This window comes from Capricornis sumatraensis, chromosome 5, assembly GCF_032405125.1.
Source record: "Capricornis sumatraensis isolate serow.1 chromosome 5, serow.2, whole genome shotgun sequence".
NCBI lineage: Eukaryota > Metazoa > Chordata > Mammalia > Artiodactyla > Bovidae > Capricornis > Capricornis sumatraensis.
This window is the reverse complement of record NC_091073.1, coordinates 110400183-110426633: the sequence shown is the minus strand read 5'-3', so window position 1 is coordinate 110426633 and position 26451 is coordinate 110400183. Positions and strand designations below refer to the sequence as shown.

Genomic DNA, 26451 nt, shown 5'->3' with positions numbered 1-26451 from the left:
CTGAACAAAATAAAGGTTTATTACTTACAAGAACTGGAAATTACATAGCACACCTGGGGCCACACGGTGAGGTTGAGATTAGGAAGAGAGAGAACACAGAAGCTTGGGGTTCTGCTTTTATTGGGGTCAAGGGCGGGGGCTCGCTCCTTGTTCTGGCTTGCTCTTGATTTGGTGAATTTAAAACATAAAAGGGAGAATTTAAAGCATGGGAAGAGGAATAAAACAAGTAGCCCAAATGGTCAGTTACTGAAACCAACCAGGATCTCTAATACAAAGTGTCCTCAGTAGGGGAGGCGGCCTGGCCCTTTATCTATGGTTGGTGATAGTTGGCTTTGAAGTGGACATCACTTGAAATGGACACCTAGGCAATGTTAAGTCAGGCACTTGCATCACAAAAAAGGAATTACAAAAACCAAGAACTACCTGTCAGGACACCTTCTTCTGGAGCCTAGTTTCCTTGCCAACCCCTGGCAGCTTCATTCCATCTCTAGTTCTTGAACTCAACACAGCTTAGTGATGACTTGGCCTCGATTTTGGAGTTTTTCTACTCATGTTTTCCAAAGGATCTCCACCATCTGTAATCCCCACTTATGGTCCACATGGGGTATTATCCAACCAGGGCTGCAGACTGAGAATAAAGCTGTCTGGGTGTGGAATAGACTATAGGACCTTTCCTGATTCTGCCGGCAATTGAAGATCCAAGGCATGAGTGTAAGCCTAAATTCTCACAGTTTGTACAAGTTTAAATCTGCATAATCAAGCTCAGTCAACCCTGAATACTCATTGGAAGGACCGATGCTGAAGCTGGGACTCCAACACTTGACCCACCTGATGTGAAAAGCCAACTCATTGGAAAAGACCTGATGCTGGGAAAGATTGAGGGCAGGAGGAGAAGGGGGAGACAGAGGATGTGATGGTTAGATAGCATCACCGACTCAATGGACATGAATTTGAGCAAACTCTGGGAGATAGAGAAGGACAGGGAAGCCTGGCATGCTACATCCATGGGGTCACACAGTTAGATATAACTTAGTGACTGAACAACAAGAACAGCAAATCAGGTTCAGGGATCAGCAGTGAAGGATGTGTGCTAGACCCGAAAGAGGGGACAGAGCCAAGAGTCAGCAGAGAACCAGAAAGAAATTAAGTGATCCAGGTCTAAATGAAATTGGGAAGTTTTGAAGAAAATGTTTTCTGCGGAAGTAGGGTGGCATTTGCATGAGTGGACATGCTGGTGTAAAGTCTCACGGAGGAAGGAATGCCATGTCACCACATGTCCTGAGATGCCCTGCAGTGCCTGAGGGCAGAACAAGAGCCACCATTTATGTGGCATAGAGTCTGTAGGCTTTCCTCACGTAGAAGGCTGACCCATTTAGATTCCTGCCATTTCTTTCCTGGATAGTTTTTGCTGGTTTCACTTAGGTGTTAATATTTCTGCTACCACACAAGTGAACCAAACCCTCTCACACCAGCTAGAAAGTATGTGAGGTTTTCAATAAAGTAGGTGCAATGGTTTGGATTATTATTTGCTGCTGCTGCTGCTAAATCGCTTCAGTCATGTCCGACTCTGGGCGACCCCATGGACTGCAGCCCACAAGACTCCTCCATCCATGGGATTTTCTAGGCAAGAGTACTGGAGTGGGGTGCCATTGCCTTTAGCAGATATTAATTATTCTCCCTCTCCTGTGGGCAAAGTATTCTCCTTCCTGGTCCATTGATGTTGGCTTTGACCATATGATTAACTTTGACCAAATTCAGTTCAGTTCAATTCAGTCACTAGTCATGTCCGACTCTTTGCAACCCCATGAATCGCAGCATGCCAGGCCTCCCTGTCCATCACCAACTCTCGGAGTTCACTCAGACTCACATCCGTTGAGTCAGTGATGCCATCCAGCCATCTCATCCTCAGTCGTCCCCTTCTCCTCCTGCCCCCAATCCCTCCCAGCATCAGAGTCTTTTCCAGTGAGTCAACTCTTCATATGAGGTGGCCAAAGTACTGGAGTTTCAGCTTTAGCATCAGTCATTCCAAAGAAATCCCAGGGTTGATCTCCTTCAGAATGGGCTGGTTGGATCTCCTTTCAGTCCAAGGGACTCTCAGGAGTCTTCTCCAACACCACACTTCAAAAGCATCAATTCTTCAGTGCTCAGCCTTCTTCACAGTCCAACTCTCACATCCATACATGACCACAGGAAAAACCATAGCCTTGACTAGATGGACCTTAGTCGGCAAAGTAATGTCTCTGCTTTTCAATATGCTATCTAGGTTGGTCATAACTTTTCTTCCAAGGAGTAAGTGTCTTTTAATTTCATGGCTGCAATCACCATCTGCAGTGATTTTGGAGCCCAAAAAATAAAGTCTGACACTGTTTCCACTGTTTCCCCATCTATTTCTCATGAAGTGATGAGACCAGATGCCATGATCTTCGTTTTCTGAATGTTGAGCTTTAAGCCAACTTTTTCACTCTCCTCTTTCACTTTCATCAAGAGGCTTTTTAGTTTCTCTTCACTTTCTGCCATAAGGGTGGTGTCATCTGCATATCTGAGGTTATTGATATTTCTCTGGGCAATCTTGATGCCAGCTTGTGTTTCTTCCAGTCCAGTGTTTCTCATGATGTACTTTGCATATAAGTTAATTAAGCAGAGTGACAATATACACCCTTGATGCACTCCTTTTCCTATTTGGAACCAGTCTGTTGTTTCATGTCCAGTTCTAACTGTTGCTTCCTGACCTGCATACAGATTTCTCAAGAGGCAGGTCAGGTGGTCTGGTATTCCCATCTCTCTCAGAATTTTCCACAGTTTATTGTGATCCACACAATCAAAGGCTTTGGCATAGTCAATAAAGCAGAAATAGATGTTTTTCTGGAACTCTCCTGTTTTTTTGATGATCCAGCGGATGTTGGCAATTTGATCTCTGGTTCCTCTGTCTTTTCTATAACCAGCTTGAACATCAGGAAGTTCAAGGTTCATGTATTGCTGAAGCCTGGCTTGGAGAATTTTGAGCATTACTTTACTAGCATGTGAGATGAGTGCAATTGTGTGGTAGTTTGAGCATTCTTTGGCATTGCCTTTCTTTGGGATTGGAATGAAAATGGACCTTTTCCAATCCTGTGGCCACTGCTGAGTTTTCCAAATCTGCTGGCATATTGAGTGCAGCACTTTCACACCATCATCTTTCAGGATTTGAAATAGCTCAACTGGAATTCCATCACCTCCACTAGCTTTGTTCGTAGCGATGCTTTCCAAGGCCCACTTGACTTCACATTCCAGGATGTCTGGTTCTAGATTAGTGATCACACCATCATGATTATCTTGGTCATAAAGATCTTTTTTGTATAGTTCTTCTGTGTATTCTTGCCACCTCTTCTTAATATCTTCTGCTTCTGTTAGGTCCAGACCATTTCTGTCCTTTATCGAGCCCATCTTTACATGAAATGTTCCCTTGGTATCCGTAATTTTCTTGAAGAGATCTTTAGTCTTTCCCATTCTGTTGTTTTCCTCTATTTCTTTGCTTTGATCACTGAAGAAGGCTTTCTTATCTCTTCTTGCTATTCTCTGGAACTCTGCATTCAGATGCTTATATCTTTCCTTTTCTCCTTGGCTTTTTGCTTCTCTTCTTTTCAAAGCTATTTGTAAAGCCTCCCCAGACAGCCATTTTGCTTTTTTGCATTTCTTTTCCATGGGGATGGTCTTGATCCCTGTCTCCTGTACAATATCATGCTCATTCCATAGTTCATCAGGCACTCTATCTATCAGGTCTAGGCCCTTAAATCTATTTCTCACTTCCACTGTACAATCATAAGGAATTTGATTTAGGTCATACCTGAATGGTCTAACGGTTTTCCCTACATTCTTCAATTTGAGTCTGAATTTCATATTAAGGAGTTCATGATCTGAGCCACAGTTAGCTCCTGGTCTTGTTTTTGTTGACTGTATAGAGCTTCTCCATCTTTGGCTGCAAAGAAGATAATCAGTCTGATTTCGGTGTTGACCATCTGGTGATGCCCATGTGTAGAGTCTTCTCTTGTGTTGTTGGAAGAGGGTGTTTGCTATGACCACTGCATTTTCTTGGCAAAACTCTATTAGTCCTTGCCCTGCTTCATTCCGCATTCCAAGGCCAAATTTGCCTGTTACTCCAGGTGTTTCTTGACTTGCTATTTTTGCATTCCAGTCCCCTATAATGAAAAGGACATCTTTTTTGGGTGTTAGTTCTAAAAGGTCTTGTAGGTCTTCATAAAACCGTTCAACTTCAGCTTCTTCAGCATTACTGGTTGGGGCATAGACTTGGATAACTGTGACATTGAATGGTTTGCCTTGGAGACAAACAGAGATCATTCTGTCGTTTTTGAGATTGCATCCAAGTACTGCATTTCAGACTCTTTTGTTGACCATGATGGCTACTCCATTTCTTCTGAGGGATTCTTGCCCACAGTAGTAGATATAATGGTCATCTGAGTTAAATTCACCCGTTCCAGTCCATTTTAGTTCACTGATTCCTAGAATGTCGACGTTCACCCTTGCCATCTCTTGTTTAACCACTTCCAATTTGCCTTGATTCGTGGACCTGACATTCCAGGTTCCTATGCAATGTTGCTCTTTACAGCATCGCACCTTGCTTCTATCAGCAGTCACATCCACAACTGGGTATTGTTTTTGCTTTGGCTTCATCCCTTCATTCTTTCTGGAGTTATTTCTCCACTGATCACCAGTAGCATATTGGGCACCTACTGACCTGGGGAGTTCCTCTTTCAGTATCCTATCATTTTGCCTTTTCATACGTTCATGGGGTTCTCAAGGCAAGAATACTGAAGTGGTTTGCCATTCCCTTCTCCAGTGGACCACATTCTGTCAGACCTCTCCACCATGACCCGCCCATCTTGGGTTGCCCCACGGGCATGGCTTAGTTTCATTGAGTTAGACAAGGCTGTGCTCCTAGTGTGATTAGAATGACTAGTTTTCTGTGAGTATGGTTTCAGTGTGTCTGCCCTCTGATGCCTTCTTGCAACACCTACCATCTTACTTGGGTTTCTCTTACCTGGGCATGGGGTATCTCTACACAGCTGCTCCAGCAAAGCACAGCTGCTGCTCTTTACCTTGGACGAGGGGTATCTCCTTACTGCCGCCCTTCCTGACCTTCAACGTGGGATAGCTCCTCTAGGGCCTCCTACGCCCGAGCAGCCACTGCTCCTCGGGTTCCTCCTCCTGGCCGCTGCCCCTGGCTTCTGGTGAAGGGTGGCTCCTCAGGGCCACCGCCCCGGCCTCGGGTGTGAAGTGGCTTCTCCCGGCCACCCCTGACCTCGGACATGGGGTAGCTCTTCCCAGCTGCCGCCCCTGACCTCCGACTTGGGTAGCTCCTCTCAGCCAAAGGAACCCTGATAAACCTGAGTCTTAATTGTTGTTATTGTTTAGTCATTAAGCCGTGCGTTGTAACCCCCATGGACTGTAGCCCACCAGGCTCCTCTGTCCTTGGGATTTCTCAGGCAAGAATACTGGAGTGGGTTGCCATTGTCTTCTCTAAGATCCCTGCAATCTTTCCAACCTAGGGATTGAACCACATCTCCTGCATTGCAGGCATATTCTTTACCACTGAGCCACCCACCTGGGATGCCCGAGTCTTAATTGCTGGTATGGTTTGGCTTGAACCTTGCACTCTGGTGATTCTTTATGGGAAAACATGGCCTGCTTAGCTTCTGCCCCTTCAGCCTGGGCCCTGGAAGAAACACACGCAGCAGACTTACAGAAACATATAGCCTAGATCCAGGCCCTTCCCAAATGCAGCCCAGAGCACAGATGAGCATGGCTTACATCAGCGGAGACACACTAGATCTTTGAACATGAGGACAAATGCTTGTTTTTGCAACCACTGAATTTTGCATGATTTGTTATCAGGCATTATTATAGTGTTAGTTGACTAAGACAGTAGACTTAGCAAGATCTTATGCAAATTCTTTTTGAGGACACATATATTGAATTGAAACCTGTGTTGATTAGAGTCTCCTACATCCAGAGTATTGCCCTGGACATCTGTTGAACTGCGAAGAAGAGAGTGGTGCACACGTGCTAAGTCACTTCAGTCATGTCCGACTCTTTGTGACCCCATGGACTGTAGCCTACCAGGCTCCTCTGTCCATGGGATTCTCCAGGCAAGGATACTGGTGTCGGTTGCCATTTCCTTCTCCAGGGGATCTTCCTGACCCAAGGATCGAGCCTGCATCTCTTTTGTCTCCTGCACTGGGAGGCAGGTTCTTTACCACTAGTGCCACTAAAAAGCCTGAAGAGAGTGGCAGCTTGGAGTAGATACCAAGAAAAGTGAGGATGAGGATCCCCCTTTTGAGGTGTGTCAACTTACTCGTTACAAACTTCAGGCTTTGGGGTGTTACCTTCAAGTTTTTGCCATATTCAATACCAACCAAACTATTACTGTTAAATATATTTTGGTTGATTTACTATTTTATTTGAACAGGGATTATGTATTCTAAAGTGAAAAGTGAAAGTGAAAGTGAAAGTTGCTCAGTCATGTCCAACTCTTTGCAACACCTTGGACTATACAGTCCATGGAATTCTCCAGGCCAGAATACTGGAGTAAGTAGCTGTTCCCTTCTCTGGGGAATCTTCCCAACCCAGGGATCAAACCCAGGTCTCCTGCATTGCAGGCAGAGTCTTTACCAGCTGAGCCACAAGGGAAGCTGAAGAATATTGGAATGGGTAGCCTATGCCTTCTCCAGCAGATCTTCCTGACCAGGGAACTAAACCGGGGTCTCCTGCATTGCAGATGGGTTCTTTACCAGCTGAGCCACCAGGGAAGCTATGTATTCTGCTGCTGCTGCTGCTGCTAAGTCGCTTCAGTCGTGTCCGACTCTGTGCGACCCTGTAGACGGCAGCCCACCAGTTTCCCCCATCCCTGCGATTCTCCAGGCAAGAACACTGGAGTGGATTGCCGTTTCCTTCTCCAATGCATGAAAGTGAAAAGTGAAAGTGAAGTCGCTCAGTCATGTCTGACTCTTTGGGACCCCATGGACTGTGGCCTACCAGACTCCTCTGTCCATGGGATTTTCCAGGCAAGAGTACTGGAGTGGGTCACCATTGCCTTCTCCATATGTATTCTAATCATACCTATAAAAGAAAAAATATGTATACAAATTAAAATACTAAGAGCATTCCATCTACTTGCCACTTAAATTGTTTGAAAAGCCATAAATTCTTCTTTACCAAATGTGATCCTCAACTCTCAATAATGGCTTTTTTTTTGAAAGAGCAGTTCAAAATGCTCCAAACTGATCCAGGAATGTGTTTCTTCCTTGTTTTATCAAACTCCTCAGCATTGCCTACAACAAGTCTTTCTCTGGCTCATTCAGAAACAAGTTTATTGCCCCTTAGGAGGTAGCTTCTTAGTTGCTAGTACCAAAATCAAGCAGTCTTAGGAGATAATTGCCACTGATGGATACACCTAAGAGTGCCATCATGTGTAGAAAAATGGCACATTCCTGATTTTGATACCTTAACCATTGTGGATGGTGGCTGATTGCATACCCACAACAAAGACCACGGCTTTCCAAAGATTAGATGTTTGAGCGTTTGGAGAATAACATCCCTCAAGGCAGTCACAGAATAAAGTCAGGTCAGCAAGGATAGATAGTTCAAAGAGTTTAAACAAAAACTGACTAGGAAGAGATTTCCAAACACTAAATCTTAGTGACTAAGAGATTTAATTGTTAAGGCTTTGTTTCCATTCCCAGCTCTGATAATTATTGACTTTACAACTCTGGGTAAGTTTATTGTACTGGATAAGGGAATGGCAAACCACTTCAGTATTTTTGCCTTGAGACCACATGAACAGTATGAAAAGGGAAAAAGATAGGACACTGAAAGATGAACTCTCCTGGTCAGTAGGTCCCTTATGATTATACAGTGGAAGTGAGAAATAGATTTAAGGGACTAGATCTGATAGACAGAGTACCAGATGAACTATGGATGGAGGCTTGTGACATTGCACAAGAGACAGGGATCAAGATCACCCCCCAAAAAAAAGAAATGCAAAAAAGCAAAATGGCTATCTGAGGAGGCCTTACAAATAGCTGTCAAAAGAAGAGAAACGAAAGGCAAAGGAAAGAAGGAAAGACACATCCATCTGAGTGCAGAGCTCCAAAGAACAGCCAAGGAGTGGTAAGAAAGCCTTCCTCAGTGATCAACGCAAAGAAATAGAGGGAAACAATAAAATGGGAAAGACTAGAGATCTCTTCAAGAAAATTAGAGATACCAAGGGAACATTTCATGCAAAGATGGGCTCGATAAAGGACAGAAGTAGTATGGACCTAACAGAAGCAGAAGATATTAAGAAGAGGTGGCAAGAATACACAGAAGAACTGTACAAAAAAGATCTTCATGACCCAGATAATCACAATGGTGTGATCAATCACCTAGAGCCAGATATCCTGGAATGTGAAATCAAGTGGACCTTAGGAAGCATCACTACAAGCAAAGCTAGTGGAGGTGATGGAATTTCAGTGGAGCTGTTTCAAATCCTGAAAGATGATGCTGTGAAAGTGCTGCACTCAATATGCCAGCAAATTTGGAAAACTCAGCAGTGGCCACAGGACTGGAAAAGGTCCATTTTCATTCCAATCCCAAAGAAAGGCAATGCAAAAGAATGCTCAAACTACCGCACAATTGCACTCATCTCACATGCTAGTAAAGTAATGCTCAAAATTCTCCAAGCCAGATTTCAACAATACATGAACTGTGAACTTCCTGATGTTCAAGCTGGTTTTAGAAAAGGCAGAGGAACCAGAGATCAAATTGCCAACATCCGCTGGATCATCAAAAAAGCAGGAGAGTTCCAGAAAAACATCCATTTCTGCTTTATTGACTATGCCAAAGCCTTTGACTGTATGGATCACAACAGACTGTGGAAAATTCTGAAAGAGATGGGAATACCAGACCACCTGACCTGCCTCTTGAGAAATCTGTATGCAGGTCAGGAAGCAACAGTTAGAACTGGACATGGAACAACAGACTGGTTCCAAATAGGAAAAGGAGTACGTCAAGGCTGTATATTGTCACCCTGCTTAATTAACTTATATGCAGAGTACATCATGAGAAATGCTGGGCTGGATGAAGCACAGGCTGGAGTCAAGATTGCCAGGAGAAATACCAATAACCTCAGATATGCAGATGATAGCACCCCTATGGCAGAAAGTGGAGAACTAAAGAGTCTCTTGATGAAAGTGAAGGAGGAGAGTGAAAAAGCTGGCTTAAAGCTCAACCTTCAGAAAACTCGGATCATGGCATCTGGTCCCATCATTTCATATCAAGTAAATGGAGAAACAGTGGAAACAGTGGCAGACTTTATTTTTCTGGGCTCGAAAATCACAGCAGATGGTGACTGAAGCCATGAAATTAAAAGACACTTACTCCTTGGAAGAAAAGTTATGACCAATCTAGACAGTATATTAAAAAGCAGAGACATTACTTTGCCAGCAAATGTCCTAGTCAAGGGCTGGTTTTTTCTTTCAGTTATGTATGGATGTGAGAGTTGGACTATAAAGAAAGCTGAGCACTGAAAAATTGATGCTTTTGAACTGTGGTGTTGGAGAAGTCTTGAGAGTCCCTTGGACTGCAAGGAGATCCAACCAGTCCATCCTAAAGGAAATCAGTCCTGAATATTCATTGGAAGGACTGATGCTGAAGCTGCTGCTGCTGCTGCTGCTAAGTTGCTTCAGTTGTGTCCAACTCTGTGTGACCCCATAGATGGCAGCCCACCAGGCTCCTCTGTCCCTGGGATTCTCCACGCAAGAATACTGGAGTGGGTTGTCATTTCCTTCTCCAATGCATGCATGCATGCTAAGTCACTGATGCTGAAGCTGAAGCTCCAGTATTTTGGCCACCTGATGTGAAGAACTGACTCATTTGAAAAGACCCTGATGTTTGGAAAGATTGAGGGCGGGAAGAGAAGGCGACGACAGAGGATGAGGTGGTTGGATGGCATCACCGACTCAATGGACATGAGTTTGAGTAAAGTCCGGGAGTGGTGATGGACAGGGAGACCTGGTGTGCTGCAGTCCATGAGGTCACAAAGAGTTGGACACAACTGAGCGACTGAACTGAACTGACCAAAGTTTACTGTACTTCCATGTAGCTCAGTTTTCTCATCTATAAGATGCAGTGGGGAAAGGATCTTATCTCCCTCATGGAATTACTGTGAAGACTGAATGGGAACATATATGGAAACAAAGCGTTCATTGTAGCCCCTAAACGATAGGAAGTGCTCAGTAAAAACTGTTCTGAATGTGGCTGCTATGATTTTTGACATCATTATAGTATCAAACAAAAGATCCTGGGATTGAAATGCACAGAACCATGAAAGCAATCCGGAGGTAGTGTCAGTGAAGATAAGTGAGCGTCTGCTCCCTGGGCTTTGCGTTGGTTGTGAGCTGGAGCTGCCTTGCCTTGGAGTTCAGTCGGGGGTGTGGAGGGACGGGGCGTGGCCAGGGAGGCGTGGATGCTGGTGATGATGCAAGGTGGAAGATAAGGTGCTTTAGGCTCCAGAGGCAGCAGCCAGAACAGAGGCTTCTCCGCCTTCACTAAGGCAGCGGGATGGGGAGGGCTGGCCTGGCAGCCTTATCTCTGAGGTTGGCCCGGAGCCTAAGTGGCTGTTTACAGGGCTGGTTATAGGGCACGCTTGTGCCTCAGCTTGCTCTTATCTAATCTGAATTGTCCTTGTTATCATTTCCTCGAGAAACTGCAGCCCAGAGGACTTGGTTGGTGGAAAAGGATCGGGGAGGGTGGTAGGTGTGAAAGAAGCTAGAAGTCCATCTGTAGAGAATTGGATTTTGGGGGAAGGGAAGGGAACAGAGAAAGCATGGTGGATTTGTATCTAAACAGACCAAAACCTCTCAAAGTCCTGAGTCATCGTTTTGTTCTCAATACTGAACCTGCTGGCATGACTGTTCTGCAGGTGTGCTCAGGCACTCAGTTGTCTGACTGTGAACCCACGGACTATAATAGCCAGCCAGGCTCCTCTGTCTGTGGTATTTTCCAGGCAAGCATACAGCAGTGGGTTGCAATTTCCTCCTCCGGGGATCTTCCTAACCCAGGGATTGAACCTGCATCTTGAGTCTCCTTGCATTGGCAGGCTAATTCTTCACCACTGAGCCAGCTTAGGAAGCCCCCTAATGTAGACAGATGAATTTTAAGAATCAACTCAGTGGATCACTGTTCTCTTAGACATTCAGAAAAAAAATGGGGAAGCTCATATGTGGCTGCTATGCACTGATTCCCACCCCATTCCACCCCACCCCACCCCCATTTAATTGGTTTCCATGACTTTGTTTTCCTCTGTAGGTGTTTTCTTTCCATGTGTTCTCCCCTCTGCCCTCACCCAGCGCTAGGCCTCTCTATATCACTCCTGTTCCATAGCACCAGCACTGTGTCTCTTGTCTTTTATCAATCCAGAATCCTAGTGCCAGCCATTTGTAGGGATTATTTTCATCATGTCATACTCTTCCCCAAAAGCCTTTGGTCACTTTTTTTCTGACGTTGAAGTTGTGACTTTTCTTCAAAGCTTTCATGATGCTTTACAATATGGTGTCTGTCAACATAGGAACTTTATTCCTCATCTCCAGCCGTGGAGCTGACCGTCCACATTCCAACAAATATACCATAACACAGTACTGGTCAGGAAATACTGCCGAGGTATCATTAGTGTGACTGTCCTAGTGAATCCCATTTTGCCTGAGATGGGGAAACAAAGAATGATGATGAAATACTTTCTTTCAGAAATGTGCTAAGACCCTAGGTGAGGACTCAGTATGATGTGGGAAAGAGAATTTCTGGCTTAGAATGCAGTTCATTCCTACAAGTCTTTACAAAACATCTTATGAGGGTATGAAAGAGAAAGGAACCTTGTTCCTGTTACCAAAAAGTTTGTAATCAATAGAGAGATGATATACAAGTTTGCAAAGTCACTTCAGTCATATCAGACTATTTGCAACCCTATGGACTGTAGCCCACCAGGCTCCTCTGTGTGTGGGATTCTCCAGGCAAGAATATTGGAGTGGGTTGCCATACAAGGCAACTGGGTAATAGCATAAGAGGGTCAGTCATGCCTCTCTCAACTGGGAAAAAAAATGCACACCTCGAAAGTTGAGAATTATGTTTTATCTGGTGGACTTAATGAGGACTTGAGTCCAGGGTACAGCCTCTTAGATAGCTCTGAGGGACTGTTCCAAAGACGTAATGGAGGAGCCAGGTTATATAAGAGTTGTTGCAAAAATAGCAACAACAAAAAAGGTAGTAGAATATCAAAAGTATCTTAGTCACCCAGTTGCGCCTGACTCATTGTGACCCTGTGGACTATAGCTCGCCAGGCTCCTCTGTCCATGGAATTCTCCAGATAAGAATACAGGAGTGGGTAGCCATTCTTTCTCCAGTGGATCTTCCCGACCCAGGAATCGAACCTAGGTCTCCTGCATTGCAGGTGGATTCTTTACCACTGAGCTACCTGGGAAGCCCATCAAAAGATTACTGCTAATTAAAGAAAACACCATACATCTCAAGTTCATGACTTTAATGCTTGTCTCTGTATGGGAAGATGCAGTCGTCAGGACTTATTGACATTATTCCTTTGATATGTACGGTACTATCTAGGGCCAGTATCCTATTTTTCCTCCATCCTGAATCCTCTCAGCATGCACCGTTGGGGCAGCTGCAGCGGCTGATGGCTTGATGGCTGAAGCATCCTTTGCTTTCCGATATGACAGGTGACATTCTTTGTCCACACTTCATTCTTTGTGGGAGGATGTGAGACTGGGTGAGGTATTCAAAGGGAAATATCATCCTCACTTTCCAAATGGTGAAACTTACCTGCCTGAGAGTTTAAGTGGTCATTCACAGTCACAGAGCTAGTAATGAGCAGGTTAGGGTCTCCTGGCTTGTCGTTCTTTTTCCTGGGCTGGCCTGCCTGCATCCTGCAGGGCTGTGACACTCCCAGGGAAGCCATTAAGCATGCTTGGGAGCAGAGGGAATGGGCATGGAACTGGAAGGCCTCCCAGGGGAGGGGACATTTGAGCTGAGAATTAAAAGGCTCAAGATGTTTCCATCACATTAGAAAGGAGAGAAGAAAGAATATTCCAGAAATAAAGAAAGGCTGTGAGCAGAGGCATAGAGCAAGGCAAGAAGAGCCGCCTAGGGCAGGATTGCTTGGGGAATGGAGACTGCCTCCTTTTGCCTCCCCTGAGAGGCTGAGATAAAGGAGCCAGGAGAGGCTGGGGTGTCTCCAGACCGATAAACAGGCTCCACCCAGAGGCCAGTAGCATGTGTGTGGGGTCAGGGACTGCGGGTGGCACATGCGCTCTTTCTTCAGGAAAAAGGAACTGGGGTGGGGGTCAGAGCGAGGTTATTTCCTGAATCCCCGTGCTCAGACTCAGCACCTAGAGCAGAAGCGGGACGGATTCTGAGAGCAAGAGAGACGGCCAGACAGACGGCAAGTCCCCTGGAGAAGCCCATTCCCTTTGGGAGTCAGACGCCTAGGGTGGGAGGTGGAGCCAGCTGGTGTGTGTGTGTGTGTGTGTGTGTGTGTGTGTGTGTGTGTGTGCATTCTCTGTCCCCTTCCAGAGAGGAGGGATGTGGGACTTGGAGAGTAGGAACCGGGGAGGAGAGGCAGGTGATGGGAGACCGAGGGATCGGGGGGAACCTCAGGAAGAGAGTTTCATTCTGAAGCCCGCCTAGGAACACTGCTCTGGGATGAACATACATGTATGTGTGTGGGGGGGAGCAGGGGGGGTGCAGGTAGGGGGGTAGATGGGCAACAGGAGGTCTCAAAATGACCTGATATAACTCTCTGTGATGTGCCCCCTTCCTGAACCAGCTTCTCTGCCCTGCCTCCTGCTCATCCAGTTCAGGAGGGTGGACACAAAGAGCTGGTGGGGAAAGCCATGTGGACTGAGCAAGCGAGTGGATCGGGGACAGGCAGGAGGCGGGAGGTAAGTGCGCAGGGCAGCGTTCTGACCACCCTTCCAGCTCCCAGGGGTCCAAACAAGGCTGGATTTGGGAGAATAAGGGGCGTTATCTCTGTATCAGGGGGTCCCAGCACCAACTAGCCGGGCAGAGCTCTGACAACCCTTCCAGCACCCAGGGGTCCAAAAAAGACTGGGTTCAGGAGAATAAGAGGTGTTATCTCTGTACCAGGGGGCCCCAGCACCAAGTAACTGTTCCTTCTTCCTCCTTTCCCCTTCCCTCCCCCATCCCAGTTCTCTCCATTGTGTGTTTTTTATTCCCGGTTCTTGGCACAGAGATCTCCAGAAAAGGAGCCACCCACCGCACAGGATGGATGGTGGCAAAAGACCTTGCGGGCGCTAAAGACCCTTCTGCTCTTCAGTATAATCCTTGGTCTTTCTCTGCTGCTTTGGGGCTATGTGTTCCAGGGCTGTGGTCCTTGTAAGCAAGATCCTAGATCCCCCCACAGCCCACTTTCCATCCACCCATCCATCCTCCCAAGACCCACCATACATCCTGACCCCTGGGGGCCCTGGGTTCCCAGCCTCATGCCCCGTGAATCCCTCTCCTGCCCATCAGTCAGACCATTTCCTCCTCATCAGGGTCTCTGTCCCTTTCCCTAACCAGACACTTCTTTGCTTAGCCCCTTGGGGGGAGTCCTCATTGCTTCCTCTTTCGCAGCTCTGAGCTTTTCCCCACAGCCCCTTGCAAGACGTCTGTGTGTCAGGACATCCTGGATCTCTACCTGGCCTCTGGGAACACGAGTGTGGCCCCCTGCACTGATTTCTTTAGCTTTGCCTGTGGAAACATCAACAGAACTGGCAGTCCTTTTCAGGCTCTTGCAGAGGAGAACAGGCGCCGAGTTCGAAGAATCCTGGGTAAGGGAATCAGGATGGAAGTTTCTCGTGCTGGATGTGCCGTGGAGCCTGGAATGATCACGACTGTCCCTCCCAAGCCTGTGTGGCTGAGGAACAGCCAGCTTGTGCCGTGCTCCACTGGCTCCTAGGGAACTTCTGGGTTTGCCTCTCCATCCCCATGCATTTCATGGCAGATCCTGCCTCTCTTCCATCTCTCCTGGTCCCTCTCCTCCTCATTTCTTTACCTGGTCCCTACCCCCTCACCTTTCCCATCCATCCACAGATATCTGTGTTATCTCCCTTAAAATTTCAGTCTCTACCCTGTGCCCGATGTCTTCCCACACTGGCGTCTCCTCAACACCTATTGCACTTTAATCCTTCTCCCCATCGCCCTCATTCTCCAGCCTTCAAGTCCTTCTTGTCCTCTAATGCTCCCTTGCAGGTGTTACCCTCTCACTCCCATCATTCCCCAGATCCCCACTCTCACAGTTATCTCCTGTCCTCTCTGAAATCTTAGACCATGGCATGCCAGTTGAACTGGAAGGAAGCTGAAACTGGGGTGCTGGAGATGGGTGATTGGAGATGATGGTGGGAGGAAAGAAGGGGCAAGAGTGGGTGAGACGTGATAGAGGGGCTTCATCTGATAGTGTGTAAGGGAAGGAATATCAGTTCAGTTCAGTTCAGTTCAGTCGCTCAGTCGTGTCCGACTCTTTGCGACCCCATGAATCGCAGCACGCCAGGCCTCCCTGTCCATCACCAACTCCCAGAGTTCACTCAGACTCACGTCCATCGAGTCCGTGGTGCCATCCAGCCATCTCATCCTCGGTCGTCCCCTTCTTCTCCTGCCCCTACTCGCTCTCAGCATCAAAGTCTTTTCCAATGAGTCAACTCTTCGCATGAGGTGGCCAAAGTACTGGAGTTTCAGCTTTAGCATCATTCCTTCCAAAAAAATCCCAGGGCTGATCTCCTTCAGAGTAGACTGGCTGGATCTCCTTGCAGTCCAAGGGACTCTCAAGAGTCTTCTCCAACACCACAGTTCAAAAGCATCAATTCTTCGGTGCTCAGCCTTCTTCACAGTCCAACACTCTATAGAAGGACACAAAAGACATGCTGGAGGAAGGGGAGGACCAAGTTAAAAACCCTGGAGGTAGGAAGATTTCTGTAGCTGGTGGTTCTTTTGAAAAGAACTGAGAGGCGAACCGTCAGGCAGGAACCCAGGCCACCAGGAAGTAGGAAGGTGATCTCAGGATGTTGGTGGATCGTGATGCGGACTGAGGAATGACAATGCAACCAAGGAGATGCATTTTCTCTATAAAGGAGCCCAGAGACCCTGTTGACAGTATCAGTTGGAATTTGGAAGAAATAAAATTATCCCTTTGCCCTCCTTCTTCTGATGGAAAAGAGTGGAGGTGGGTGTTCCCCGCATAGCAGAGGGCCAGGCTTTCAGGTAAGGTACAGAGATAAAAAGAAAATGTACCCTTCAGACAGATTCTGTGGCTCACAATAGAACAAAAAGATTTCAGGGGGCCTGAGTGAGTGGGGTTAGATAGGAGAGGGTGGAGGGTTCCAGTGGTGTGTGTTTGGGTAATTGTCACGTGTGTGTTTGTTTCCTGGGATCAGAGAGAGGGGAGAGTCTGGACTAGGGGAGCCCACACCGGTCTCTTGGCTTTGCCAAACCCTTCCTCATGCTCTTCCGCTCCAATCCCTTGAAAGTTCTCTGATTTCCCTGATTTTTCTAATTCCTTCATTCATCTCCCTCTTGCCTCTCGTTTCTACTCTTTCTGCTTTTTCCATACTCCAGTTATTCCATCTCTTCCCCCCACACCCTTGTCTCTTCCTCTTTATTGCCCTTCTTACATTTCCTTTCCTTTTTTTTTTTTTTTTTCTTTTTCTTATGGTAGACATTCCACTTGTCTTGTGGAGTATGAGATCTATCTTACTCACACCCACCCCCCCAAACCGAGGATTGAACCTGGGCCCTTGGCAGTGATAATGCAGAGTCCTTACCAGGGAATTTCCTCACCTTTCCTTTATCTTCCTCTTTGTCTTCTCCATGTTCTTACTCTTCCAACAAATTGATCCAGCTCATGACTTGCCTGGTGGTGCAGTGGTAAAGAATCTGCCTCCCAAGGCAGGGAACGTGGGTTCAATCCCTGGTTTGGGAACTAAGATCCCATATGCCATGGAGCAACTAAAGAAGCTTACACACCTCATGAACACAGCAGAGCAAAAAAGGAAAAAAAGAAATTGTTCCCCTCATCCTCATCCCTGGGTTCTTCCCCTTCCTTCCTTTTCCCTGAGAATCCTCCCTTCCTTTCCTATAACCTTTCCATCTCCCACCTTCCCTGCTTGTTTCCAAGCTGCCTCAGTCCTTTAATTCTCCCCCACTTCCTTTCTAGAGACCCCAGGTTCCTGGCACTTGGCCCCTGGGGAGGAGAAAGCCTTCGGATTCTACAACTCCTGCATGAACACGGGTGCCATTGAGGCAGCAGGGGCCGGTCCCCTCAGACAGGTTATTGAGGAGGTGAGACTGGCACGCCTACTTTTCTGGATGCAAAAAGCACACAAGACCAATGTGTGCTCAGGGCTGCCATTTTTTCTTCCCCACAGAGGATGGATCTCTTTCCTAGGGGTTTGGGAGGGAAGTGGACATGGCAATGATTGGTGGACACATCAAGACCTTGGCTGAGGGTAGGAAAAGGGGGACAAAGCTGGAGCCCCAGAAGGAACAGGGGACTCAGGGTAGAAGTCAGGATGTAGCAATGGTGGTGAGGGCTGTGTTGTGAGAGACTGTATCCCTGTGTTGAGCGCTGTTTCTTTTCTTCCCAGCTTGGCGGCTGGCCGATCTCCAGTAACAGGACTGTCTCCGGTAACTCGACTCCATTAGATTTTAACCAAACTCTGAGCCTTCTGATGAGTCAATATGGTCACTTCCCATTCTTCAGAGCCTATTTGCAACCTCTTCCCACCCCTCCATACCTGCCAGTCATCCAGGTGAGGGATGCGCTGGCAAAAATGCAGGCCTGCCTCAGATTTGTTCTTAGACCAAAAAAATGTGCAATCCAGGAAAGCGACTTAACTTTGTTGTTATTGTTCAGTCACTATGTCCTGTCTGACTCTTGGAGACCCCATGGACTGCAGCACACCAAGCTTCCCTGTCCTTCACTATCTCCTGGAGTTTGCTCAAACTCATGTCCATTACGTCAGTGACGCCATCCAACCATCTCATCCTCTGTCATCCTCTTCTGCTGCCTTCAATCTTTCCCAGCATCAGGGTCTTTTCCAATGAGTCAGCTCTTCCCATCAGGTGGTCAAAGTATCAGAGCTTCAGCTTCAACATCATCCTTCCAATGAATATTCAGGGTTGATTTCTTTTAGGATTGACAGGTTTGATCTCCAGGCTGCCCAAGGGACTCTCAAGAATCATCAGCACTGCAACTCAAAAGCGTCAATTCTTCGGCATTCAGCCTTCTTTATGGTCCAACTCTCACATCCATACATGACTACTGGAAAAACCATAGCTTTGACTATAAGGACCTTTGTTGGCAAAGTGATGTCTCTCCTTTTTAATACACTATCTAGGTTTGGCAGAGCTTTTCTTCCAAGGAGCAGGAGTCTTTTAATTTTGTGGCTGTAGTCACTGTCCACAGTGATTTCAGAGCCCAAGAAAATAAAACCAGTCACTATTTCCACTTTTCCCCGTTCTATATCCCATGAAGTGATGGGGCCAGATGCCATGATCTTAGTTTCTTGAATATTGATTTTTAAGCCAGCTTTTTTACTCTCCTTTTTCACCCTCACCAAGATACTCTTTAGTTCCTCTTCACTTTCTGCCGTTAGAGTGGTATCATCTGCATATCTGAGGTTATTGATATTTCTCTCGGCAATCTTGATTTCAGCCTGTGATTCATCCAGTCCAGCATTTCGCATGATGTACTCTGCACATAAGTTAAAGCAACAGGGTGACAATATATAGCCTTGACATATTCCTTTCCCAATTTTGAACCAGTCAGTTGTTCCATGTAATGTTCTAACTGTTGCTTCTTGGCATGCATACAGGTTTCTCAGGAGATATGTTAGGTGGTCTCGTATTCCCATCTCTGAGAATTTTCCACAGTTTATTGTGATCCACACAGTCAAAGGCTTTACCACAGTCAATTAAGCAGATGTTTTTGTGAATTCTCTTGCTTTCTCTATGATTCAATGAATGTTGGCAATTTGATGTCTGATTTTTCTGCTTTTTCTAAATCCAGCTTGTACACCTGGAAGTTCTCAGTTCTTATACTGTTCAAGCCTAGCTTGAAGGATTTTGAGAATTACCTAGCTATCATGTGAAATAAGCGCAATTGTGCAGTAGTTTGAACATTCTTTGACATTGCCCTTCTTTGGGATTGGAATGAAAACTGACCTTTTCCAGTCCTGTGACCACTTCTGAGTTTTCCAAATTTGCTGACACATTGAGGGCAGCACTTTAATGGCCTCATCTTTTAGGATTTTAAATACCTCAGCTGGATTTCCATCACCTCCACTAGCTTCGTTGGTAGTAATGCTTTCTAAGGTCTACCTGACTTCACATTCCAGGATGTCTGGCTCTAGGTGAGTGACTGCACCATTATCTTTAGAGACATTAATTAATGTTGGAACCAGGGACTTGAGGTGAGATTAGGTAAGAGAGCAGCAGGGCCAGTTCTGGGAAGACCATCTTTCTGGTCTTCCTTGTTGCTTATCTGAATCATCCCTGGAACACTGGACTCGTTCCTCCTGTGCCTGTACTGCTCTTCTCTTATTTACTTTTCAGTTTCCCCAGAGGGAGCTTTTAAAACCAAGAGCTGATTATGCTATTGTCTCTGTTTAAATGCCTTAAATGGCTCACTGGGTCGTCAGGATCTGGTTCTTAATCCTTAAGGAAGCCTTGCAAGTCTCCCTCTTACAAACTCCTCCAGCCTTATTTCCTCCTTATGCCCTAAGGCAAGCTCGTGCACTTATAGCTCCGAGGATAGTTCTCTGTTCTTTGCATGTGTGGCTCCCTTTGCCTGCAACACCACTCCTCAATTTGTACACTCAGCCTGGAAAATTCCTATTTTTCACATTTTGGTTTTGATGACTATCCCTTCCAGGATGTCCTCACCCTTCCCCTGACTGCAATGGAGGTGGGCCCTCTCTGTTCTCCCATTTCACGTGTTCTCAGCCTTGAACCCTGTGTTGAAGACTAAGCCTCTTAAGGACAGGTTCACACTTTATTCATCTCTGGTCCTCAAGACCTGGCACAGGGCCAGACATCTGGAGGCCCATGCCAGGTGTTTGTTGAGTGGGTTAATAAAACCTTGGAGGCAGCGGTATTGTGGGAGGCAGTGTGATGCTATATATTTGGCCCCTACTTTCCAAAATTCCACAAAGTTACACTAGCATGAATATACAAGAACTGATAATCCTTGTGAGGTATTCTCAAGTTCAGCTCTCAGGGTGTGCTGAGGAGTGTAACTGGTGCAGCCTTGGGAAATTAGTTAAGATCTGAAATGGTTAAGGAGAAGCTCAGAGTGGAGAACTGGGCTGAGCCCTGAAGCCTGGTTGATTCACTTAGGTGACAGTGAAGCTAAAGGGACTTAAAAGGGCTGTAGGGAAGTCCTGAGATTAGAGAGGAGCCAGGAACAGTGTGACCCCTCTGCGGGTCAGCGAGGAGACTGGTCTCTTGAATAGAGGATTTGGGGTTGTGGGGTGCGGTGGGAGGCAAATTAAAGCTGAAGACATGAGGTTGAACCTGACTCTTCCCAGCCTACAACATCAGACTGAGGTGATAACTTTTGACATAATAAGTAGCGGCGGGGGTGGGGGGTGGGGGGGAGAGCTATGGAGTCCTTTCAAATGTGATGGTTTTACATAATGCCCAGGTAGAGTCAGCGGTTTTTGAGGTCAGCCCGGAGGTGCTGAGGAATCTAGTTGAGCAACCTTGATTCCAAATGGAGATGATTATGACAGAAATGGAAATTGGGGCCAGAAGGATGTAGACAGCTTCATCCTAGTGGTGACTGATGGTCCATGGTGATTCAAGAGGACCTGGTGACTGGCTGAAAATCAATAAAAAAAAGTGGAGAAATTAGAAAAGGACCCCACAGAGTTGGTTTGGTGTGCATGGAAGGAGGGTGGCTCCCGTAACCTTGAGACTAGATGGTCTCTGAGGGGAAATGCAGGTGGAGAAAATGACTTGAAGTGGGACACCCCAGTGAGGTGGGGTCAGAGAGGAGGAAGAAGGGCCAGGAAGTGGGAGTCAAACCAGTTCCACTGAGTCACAAAGAACAGGGGAGAGGACAGTTCGGGAGGGAGGAGTTATCTTTGATTCCAGACACTTCTGAGCTCAGAAAAGTAAGGAATGAGGAGACACCACTGGAAACCTTCTGGTTGCTGTTGTTCAGTCCCTAAGTCTTGTCTGACTCTTTGCGACCCCATGAACTGCAGCACACCAGGCTTCCCTGTCCTTCCCCATCTTCCAGAGCTTGCTTAAACTCATGTCCATCGAGTCGATGATGCCATCCAACCATCTCATCTTCTGTTGCCTGCTTTTCTCCTGCCCTCAATCTTTCCCAGCATCAGGGACTTTTCCAATAAGTTGGCTCTTCCCATCAGGTGGCCAGAGCATTAGAGCTTCAGCTTCAGCTCTAGTCCTTCCAGTGAATATGCAGGGTTGATTTCCTTTAGGATTGGCTGGTTTGATTTTCTAGACATAACATCAAAACAATCATGAAAATGGATTCAGCTTGTATGGAGTTAGGAAGGAGGGAAGTTGAAGTAGCCACATAGATGACTTTTAGTTTTTTAAAGTTTGGACATGAAATGTGACAAAAGAGTCAAGTGAAAGCTTTTTTCAAGATAGCAGAAAAGTTTATAGCTCCAGGTAGAAGTAGGGGATTGAAGTCAGATAAGACAAGCCAAAAACATGGGAGAAAAAACCTTCAGGACAGAGATAAGGACACACCAGTGCCAGAACTAGGGTGAGGCACACAAGGGGAGTGGGCTATCATCCTGGGGTGCAGAATTTAAGATGGTATCAAAAACTCAGTAATCAAATAGTATTTCAATAAATATTTTTTTAAATGTCAAAATCAATGCAAAAACACGATGAACAAAATATCACATTTTTGTTCATTGTGAATCAAAAAAAAATTTTTTTTTTCCTTCCCCAAATGGATCAAAACTCTATTGCAGACTTTTGGGGAGATAGCGATGATTTTTTAAAATGATCAAAAATACATTGTGGATTTTAGGGGGAAACGCATGATGAGTAAAGTTTTGCTGTTACATTCTGTATGTTTTTTTTAAAGCATTAATTTAGATTTTAAAAATTTCAATGAAAATATGATTGATCTTGATTACTGAGTTTTCAGCACCTCTCTTTTCTTATGGAGCATAATTGCTTTACAATGTTGCGTTAACTTCTGCTGTACAACAAAGTGAATCAGCTGAATGTAGACATATATCCCCTCCCACGTGAGTCTCTCTCCCACGGCCCCCATCCCACTCCTATAGGTCGTCACAGAGCACCGAGATGAGCTCTCTGTGCTGTGCAGCAGGTGCCCAATAGCTATCTGTGCTACGCATGGTAGTGTAATTATGTCAATGCCAGTCTCTCCATTTGTCCCATCCTCCCCTTCCCCCGCCCCCACCAGTATCTGCTTGTCCATTCTCTATGTCTGCGTCTCTGTTCCTGCCCTGAAAACAGATTCATCTGTAACAGTTTTCTAGGTTCCATATATATGTGTTCATAGATGATGTATATTTTTTCTTTCTGATTTACTTCACTCTGTATGACAGACTCTAGGTCCATCTACATCACTACACATGACCCCATCCCATTCCTTTTTCGTGGCTGAGTAATATTCCATTGTATATATGTACCACTTCTTCTTTATCCATTCCTCTGTCGATGGACATTTAGCTTGCTTCCGTGTCCTGGCTATTTGCACCCAATATGGGCATCTCACAACATTTATCCTAGACCTGGCTCTGGCACAGGCAACAGTTCCCTACAGGACATGGGTTATTATGCTTCTCTCTTGCTGAGCACCCCCAAGCTGGTTGAAATACCTTCTTTGTACATTTGCATGTTGGTACATTTGCATGTTGGTCCCTTAGCCCCAGTCTCTCTCTTTTTTGGCTTTCCCACTCCTCCTCTTGGCCCCCTGCAGTCCATTACCTGAGTATCCCTTCCTGGTCCATCCCCATAGCCCCACACCTGGCCTCTCCTTCCTCCACATTCCCCACTTCTCTCAGCCTCTCTTGTGTCCAGATAGACCAGCCAGAGTTTGACGTTCTTCTCGAGCAAAAACAGGAAACAAACTATGCCCAGGTAAGATGGTGCCACAGACCAAGGTCCTGACCTCTGACGCTGGAGAAAGGCAGGGGTCGATGGTGGCTGTGACTGAGGTTGCCTTTTCCCCAGATCCTGCGGGAATACCTGCATTACCTGAATCGCCTGGTAACCTTGCTGGGAAGAGACCCAAGCCAAGTGCATGATGACGCCTCCTTTTTCATCTTCATTAACTCACAGCTGAACCAGATGCTGAAGTCTGGGGAGCAGCAGCGGGCCCAGGGCAAAGTCTTCAAGATGGTCACGATTGACCAGTTGCAGGTGCCTTGAGCCAGGGGCTGAGGGAAAATGGGCATGAGGGTCTCACTCCCAAACCTTTTGATCTTCATGTCTTCTTTCTCCTCACTTCTTTAATTCTTAGTCCACCCTTAACTTTCCTGACTCCATCCTTTCCCCAACCGCTCCCCTTCCCAATCCCTCTTCTATCCCAAGGGAGGGGAACCCCCCCTCTCTTTTCTGGTCCCCCCTCAACCTCTGTCTCTCTCCTTTAAGAGAGTGGCCCCTGCCATCGACTGGTTGTCCTGCTTGCAAGCAACGTTTGCACCGATGTCCCTGAGCCCCTCTTATCGTGTCGCAGTCCATGACCTGGAGTATTTGAAAAACATGTCGCAACTGCTTGAGAAGCAGCTGTTGAAGCACAGGTTTGCCCCACGTCGGGGGTGGTGATGGAAAGAAGGTCTGAGGACCTGGAGGTCTCAGAGACAAAGGACACTGGAGGAGGCAGGCTAGTAAGGGCCTTGCAGGAAGATAGGAGCAATCCAGGGCCGTGTGAGGGCAGGGAGTGGGTGGGATGGACAGCCTAGGAGGGCATAGAGGAAACAGGAAGAGGGGCTTGGAGGGCATGGGTAAGGAAAACGCACACGAAACGAGGGATCCAGGTAACCAGCAAGACACAGGGTGTGCTGAATGGAGCAGAGGACGGTTTCGGCATTTGTGTCTTAGCAGCTGAGGGGTGTAGGCGGGAGAAGGAGGCACATGGAGGAGTTGGTGGAGGAGACGAAGGCTGGGAAAGCTGGGGAAAGGCTGCTTCTCAGCTGTATTTGAGGATTCTAAGCCCACTGTGGGAAAGATCAGGAAGCTCTTGATGGACCCTGAAGGTCGGGAGAGGCAGGGTGAGGCTCCGTGTTGGGCTCACTGCTGGCCCTGAGACTGTGTGGCCGCCCCTTGGATACAGTGGCTTCCTCCCGGGACCTTGGATTCTAAGCTTTTCTTCATAGTAACTCAGTGGCAGCAACATCTAGAAGCTTCTTCAGAGGGAAGCAAACAACCATTCACACGGGTGCGAACAGGTCTGTGTGAGGATAAAAGTCAAACCCAGTGAGAGTTGCCAGCAGGGCAGAGAAACATCCTGGGTCCCAGCTTTGGTGTTCTTAAAAGATGCCTCTTAAGAGGACCTGAGGTGTCTTGGTTGTGGAAGTATTTGAATCTGTTTTGTTAAATCGAAGTCCAGCCTTCTCCCCACTGTGACTTGAGAGGTCTCCTTCATTTGGTTCTTTCTTCCGTCATTCTCCACCATCAAGCTAAACTACAGCAAGCAAGTGTTAGTGTTAGTCACTCAGTCATGTCTGACTCTCTGTGACCCCATGGACTGTAGCCCACGAGGCTCCTGTGTCCACGGGATTCTCCAGGCAAGAATACTGGGGTGGGTAGCCATTTCCTGCTCCAGAGGATCTTCCTGACCCGGGGATCAAACCCAGGTCTCCTGCATTACAGGTGAATTCTTTATCATCTGAGCCACCAGGATAGAAAAACTCTTCTTAAAACAGACAAAAGTTTTGAACTGTGGTTGCCAGGGCCTGAAAGGTGGAGAAATAGAGAAAGGTTGGTGAAAGGGTGCCAACTTTTAGTTATAAGATGAACACTCTCAAGATCCAGTGTATCGGGTAGGTCAAAAAGTTTGTTCTGGTTTTTTTGTAATATAGTATGAGAAAGATTGAGGGCAGGAGGAGAAGGGGGCAACAGAGGATGAGATGGTTGGGTGGCCTCATTCATTCAGTGGACATGACTTTGAGCAAACCCTGGAGATAGTGATGGACAGGGAAACCTGGCGTGCTGCAGTCCATGGAGTCACAAAGAGGTGGACATGGCTGAGCAACGGAACAACAACTATGGAAAAACCTGAACGAACCTTCTGGCCAACCCAATATAATATGGCAACTATAGTTGATAACATATTACAGGCAGAGCTCATTTAATTTTGCTTTGCTGTATTTCACTTTGTAGATACTGTTTTTCCTTTTTTTTTTTTTTCTCAACAAATTAAAGGTCTGTGGCACCCCTGTGTCAAGCAAGTCTGGGGGCATCATTTTTCCAATAGCCTCTGCTCGCTTCATGTCTCTGAGTTACATTTGGGTGATTCTCATGATTTCTCACTCCTTTTCAGTATTATTTTAATGGTTAAAGTGATCTGTGATCCGTGAGCTTTGATGTTACTATCCCAATCATTTTGGAATTTTTTTCACAATGAAGTGTTTTTAAATTAGGGCAAACAAGAAAAAAAGAAAAGCTCTTCTTGACATGGTCACATGCCGAGTAGTTATTCTCTATTAGTAAGGTTTCCTTCGTAGCTCAGATGGTAAAGAATCTGCCTGCAGTGCAGGAGACCTAGGATCAATCCCTGGGTCAGGAAGATCCCCTGCAGAAGGAAATGGCAATCCACTCCTGTATCCTTGCCTGGAAAATCCCATGGACAGAGGAGCCTGGTGGGCTGCAGTCCATGGGGGCTGCAAAGAGTCGGGCACAACTGAGCGACTGACACACACACGTACAAAGGGAGGGTTTTCTGGTGGCTTTCCCAGAGCCTGGGGGTATATCATCAGTCTCTTTTCTCTCCACAGGGACTTCCTGCAAAGCCACATGATCTTCGGGCTGGTGAGGACACTTTCACCAGCCCTGGACAGTCAGTTCCAAGAGGCACAAAGATTGCTGAGCCAGAAAGTGGGGGAACTGACAGGACGCCCACCCATGGTGAGGAGAGCAGGGGAGAAATTCTCTTGGGTGGGGCACTGACCAAGTATCTGCCATCTGGCGGGATACACGCTCCCTGGGAAGGGCCCCAACATCTGGGCCCTCTGCAGAAGCCCTCAGCGCTTACGCTGAGAGCTGGGACGCTGGGGAGCAGACCCTTGGGCACATGTCTGGCTACCTCCAGGGGCTTTTTGCTGAGTATTAAAATCTAGATAGAAAGCTCTAAGCTGATCAAGAACTGCTTTTCCTTTGTCATGATCTCCAAACTATTCA

The 26451-nt window shown here is 46.6% G+C and overlaps 1 protein-coding gene across 1 annotated transcript in view; it reads left to right on the top strand.

Moving 5' to 3' along the window:
* Positions 1-26451, top strand: part of KEL (Kell metallo-endopeptidase (Kell blood group)) — a 56835-nt gene that overhangs the window by 16910 nt on the left and 13474 nt on the right. Inside the window, exons 2-11 of the mRNA XM_068972432.1 lie at positions 12686-12758; positions 13865-13979; positions 14289-14433; positions 14694-14870; positions 17249-17373; positions 17679-17843; positions 23131-23190; positions 23284-23472; positions 23704-23852; positions 26049-26178. Of these exons, the coding sequence (XP_068828533.1) occupies positions 12686-12758; positions 13865-13979; positions 14289-14433; positions 14694-14870; positions 17249-17373; positions 17679-17843; positions 23131-23190; positions 23284-23472; positions 23704-23852; positions 26049-26178 (1328 nt within the window). The remainder of the gene's footprint in view (positions 1-12685; positions 12759-13864; positions 13980-14288; positions 14434-14693; positions 14871-17248; positions 17374-17678; positions 17844-23130; positions 23191-23283; positions 23473-23703; positions 23853-26048; positions 26179-26451) is intronic.